This window comes from Ranitomeya variabilis, chromosome 5 (assembly GCF_051348905.1).
Source record: "Ranitomeya variabilis isolate aRanVar5 chromosome 5, aRanVar5.hap1, whole genome shotgun sequence".
In the NCBI taxonomy this organism is placed as follows: Eukaryota; Metazoa; Chordata; class Amphibia; order Anura; family Dendrobatidae; genus Ranitomeya; species Ranitomeya variabilis.
In genome coordinates, this window is record NC_135236.1 from 151,910,937 (window position 1) to 151,915,179 (window position 4,243).

Genomic DNA, 4,243 nt, shown 5'->3' on the forward strand with positions numbered 1-4,243 from the left:
CGTGGTTGTTCCTTCCCGGGGAAAGGTCTGGCTATTCACTGCTTGCGTTGAGAAACACGTGATGGTGTCTCTGCAGCTATCCTACATGCATTTGCATATTTCCCATAAGGGATGGGGGCAGTGTTCTGGATCACTGCGTTGAGAAACACGTGATGGTGTCTCCGCGGTGTTAGATGTTTTGGTCTCCCCGAGGCCAATCATCTGTTCCTTCACATCTCCTGGTGTGGCTGTTTTCCATGGCAGATCGTCGTGGGACACTCGATATTAATGGACTACGTCAGAAAAGACTACAGATCATCAAGGGATTTGTAAGTATGGTAAAATTTAGAATATTAAAATACTTTTTCCTGTCTCTTTTTTTGTGTTCAGTAATTTGGGGTTAATAATGGATAGGCGTCTTACAGACGCCTCTCCATTATTAACTGGGGTTAACGTCACCTTACAATGTCAAGGTGACGTTAACCCCTTCATTACCCCATATCCCACCGCTACACGGGAGTGGGAAGAGAGAGGCTAAGCGCCAGATTTGGCGCATCTTAGAGATGCGCCATTTCTGGGGCGGCTGCGGGCTGGTAGTTGTAGCCGGGGGAGGGGGGGCAATATCCATGGCCCCTCTCTAGGCTATGAATATCATCCCGCAGCTGTCTGCATAGCCTTTCTGGCTATAAAATATAGGGGGACCCTATGTCATTTTTTTTCTGGGGTCCTCCTATTTTAATAGCCAGTAAGGCCACGCAGACAGCTGTGGGCTGATATTCATAGCCTGGGAACATTAACCCCTTCCCTGGCTACAAATTAGCAGCCTGCAGTCGCTGGCTTTCCCTTTCTGGACATGAAAATTGCGCGGGAGCCTACGCCAATTTTTTTTAGGGGTTAATAATGGATAGGCGTCTTATAGACGCCTCTCCATTATTAACTGGGGTTAACGTCACCTTACAATGTCACGGTGACATTAACCCCTTATTACCCCATATCCCACCACTACACGGGAGTGGGAAGAGAGAGGCTAAGCGCCAGATTTGGCGCATCTTAGAGATGCGCCATTTCTGGGGCGGCTGCGGGCTGGTAGTTGTAGCTGGGGGGGGGCAATATCCATGGCCCCTCTCTAGGCTATGAATATCAACCCTAATCCTAAACGTGACTGAAATACGTGGCACTGAAATACGTGGCACCGAAATATCGTGGCGCTTATATATGTGGCACTTAAATACGTGGCACTTATATACGTGGCACCAAAATATCGTGGCACTTAAATACGTGGCACTTAAATATGTGGCACTTATATACGTGGCACCGAAATATCGTGGCACTTAAATACGTGGCACTTAAATACGTGGCACTTATATACGTGGCACCGAAATATCGTGGCACTTAAATGCATGACACTTAAATACGTGGCACTTAAATACGTGGCACCGAAATATTGTGGCACTTAAATACGTGGCACTTAAATACGTGGCACTTAAATACGTGGCACCGAAATATCGTGGCACTTAAAAGCGTGGCACTTAAATACGTGGCACTTAAATGCGTGGCACTTAAATGCGTGGCACTTAAATGCGTGGCACCGAAATATCGTGGCACTTAAATACGTGGCACTTAAATACGTGGCACTTAAATGCTTGGCACTTAAATACGTGGCACTTAAATACGTGGCACTTAAATACATGGCACTTAAATGCGTGGCACTTAAATGCGTGGCACCGAAATATCGTGGCACTTAAATGCGTGGCACTTAAATGCGTGGCACTTAAATACGTGGCACTTAAATGCGTGGCACTTAAATGCGTGGCACTTAAATACGTGGCACCGAAATATCGTGGCACTTAAATGCGTGGCACTTAAATGCGTGGCACTTAAATGCGTGGCACTTAAATATGTGGCACCGAAATATCGTGGCACTTAAATACGTGGCACTTAAATACGTGGCACTTAAATACGTGGCACTTAAATACGTGGCACTTAAATACGTGGCCACTGATTAGGGTTAGGGGTAGGGGTAGGGTTAGGGTTTTTTGTTTTTTTCTTGTTTTCTTGTGTTTTTCTATAAAAACGCATGCGTCTAAAAAACGCAGCGTTTTACCGCGTTTACATGCGTTTTTTCACACATACGTTTTTTTTAAAAACGCATGCAGATCAAAACGCAAGTGTCAAACCAGCCTAATTACAATGTCAGGGTGACGTTAACCCCTTATTACCCCACTAGATGGTGGCCCGATTGTAACGCATTTGGTATTCTAGAATATGCATGTCCATGTAATATATTGACCAGCCACGTAGTATATTGGCAAGTCAGATAGTATATTGCCCAACTATGTAGTAGATTGCCCAGCCACGTATGTCACAGGTTTAAAAATAAAAAATCATTATATACTCACCTTCCTCCGCCTTGACATGACCGTGACGTCATGGCCGGTCCTTCTGCCAGACCATCCTTGCCACTGGAACCTGCCGCTTGCATGGAGCGGGCGCCGGGCACTGACTGCAGGGGAGTAGGGAGGGTCTAATCGGACTGTGGCCGTCGCTGATTGGTCGCGGCATCCATGACAGGCAGCTGGCGAGACCAGTCAGCGACTTGGATTCCATGACAGACAGAGGCCGCGACCAATGAATATCCATGACAGACAGAAGGACAGAAAGACGGACCCTACAATTATATAGTGTATGTATATATATATATATATATATATATATATATATATATATATATACACACACACACATACACACACACACACACACACACACACACATATATATATATAACATATCGGTGTGTCTACAATTTCTAAAAAAAAATTTATATTCTTCCTTTTTTTTAATGTCTAACTATGACATCTGAGGAAGGTTTTTAATAACATTTTGTTATCCATAATAGATAAGGGACATGCCCGCCATATGGGACCCAGCCGATGAGGCCTACAGAGACAAGTATGCACGTGACAATTGCTGGACGAGGATTGTACGTGACCTCTATCCGCATTATGACAGCTACACCTATAGCCTGCAGCAGCAAATTAGTAAGTTTTTTTTTTTTACACCTTGCAGAAATTTTTATTTTAAAGGGAATGTAATGATCATATTTTATTGTTTCAGATAAAGAAGTCAGACAGCGTTGGCGCTCAGTGCGAGACCGCTTCCAAAAATTTCATACCAGCCAGTCCAAAAGCGGGTCTTCCCCGGTGAAAGGGAGCTTCAGCTTGTATGATGAGCTAAGTTTCTTGATCACAAGCAGGACTTTGAGAAGGTGATTTGTTAAAACTAAAGTGAATGCAGTACTTATGAATATAATTTATTGTATGAAGCTTAAAAATTCCTTTTTTTTCACAGCACTGAAGGGAACATTCCAGCTCCTGACCCCGTAGAGGACTCAACAGCTGAGTCAGCCGATGACACATCTGCTTTGGGCTCACAAGACTCTATCCCTGTTGTCGCTGGCACTTCGGGAATATGCTCCAGTGCAACATCTTCGGCTGACCAAAGTGATGTTCCAAGAACCCAAGAAACCTCTGTCGTTCCGGTGCCAATAACAGTCCCACCCCCCAAAAAAAAATTAGGCAAAAGAAAAGAAGATAAAACCACAAAAAGAGTCAATGAGACCATTGATCTTCTAAACAAATCTGCCAAAGAAGATTATCTTGATCTTTTTGGGTCTACTATTGCAAACAAGGCACGGTTATTGGCACCGGAAAGACTGAGCAAATTCATGAGCTCTGTCCATGCTCTTTTGGACGCATTCGAAGAACCTGCACCAATTGCCCCACTAGTGGACATTGTAACAGGTATCACACGGAGTGTGAGACCTCCACCACCACCACCACCACCACCGCCACCGCCAATGCAGCATGACCAACGGTATCACCGGCCTACCAGCCAGTACTACTCAGATATCAACTCTGACCACTTTTTATTTGGCCAAGAGTATACCATGTTACAATAGTTACAATGTTGACAGTCATAATGCTGTTCCATTATATGTAATCACAGTTTGTGAATACCCATACCCAACAAGTTTTTTCAGAAAATCAACTCGTGCTATAACTCATAATTAGACTAAAAAGAAAAAAAAAAGGTTAATTTGAAATAAAGCCAAAAATAGATTATACATTTTTTTTAATAATTGAAAAGAAAATAACAATTTTTTCCCAAAAAAAGTGAAAAATGATTATTGGTCTTCAATTTAATTTTCAGTGTTCGGGTTAGTTTTCGTCCATCCTCTGCTGGTCCGGCTGCACATCACCGA

The 4,243-nt window shown here is 43.5% G+C and overlaps 1 protein-coding gene across 1 annotated transcript; it reads left to right on the forward strand.

Annotated features, from left to right (window-relative positions):
* The first annotated feature begins 2,887 nt into the window (after positions 1-2,887).
* LOC143773407 (uncharacterized) lies at positions 2,888-3,940 on the forward strand. Its single transcript, XM_077260868.1, has 3 exons — positions 2,888-3,020; positions 3,097-3,247; positions 3,331-3,940. The coding sequence occupies exons 1-3, from the start codon at positions 2,888-2,890 to the stop codon at positions 3,938-3,940; spliced, it is 894 nt and encodes a 297-aa protein (XP_077116983.1).
* Positions 3,941-4,243: the final 303 nt, after the last annotated feature.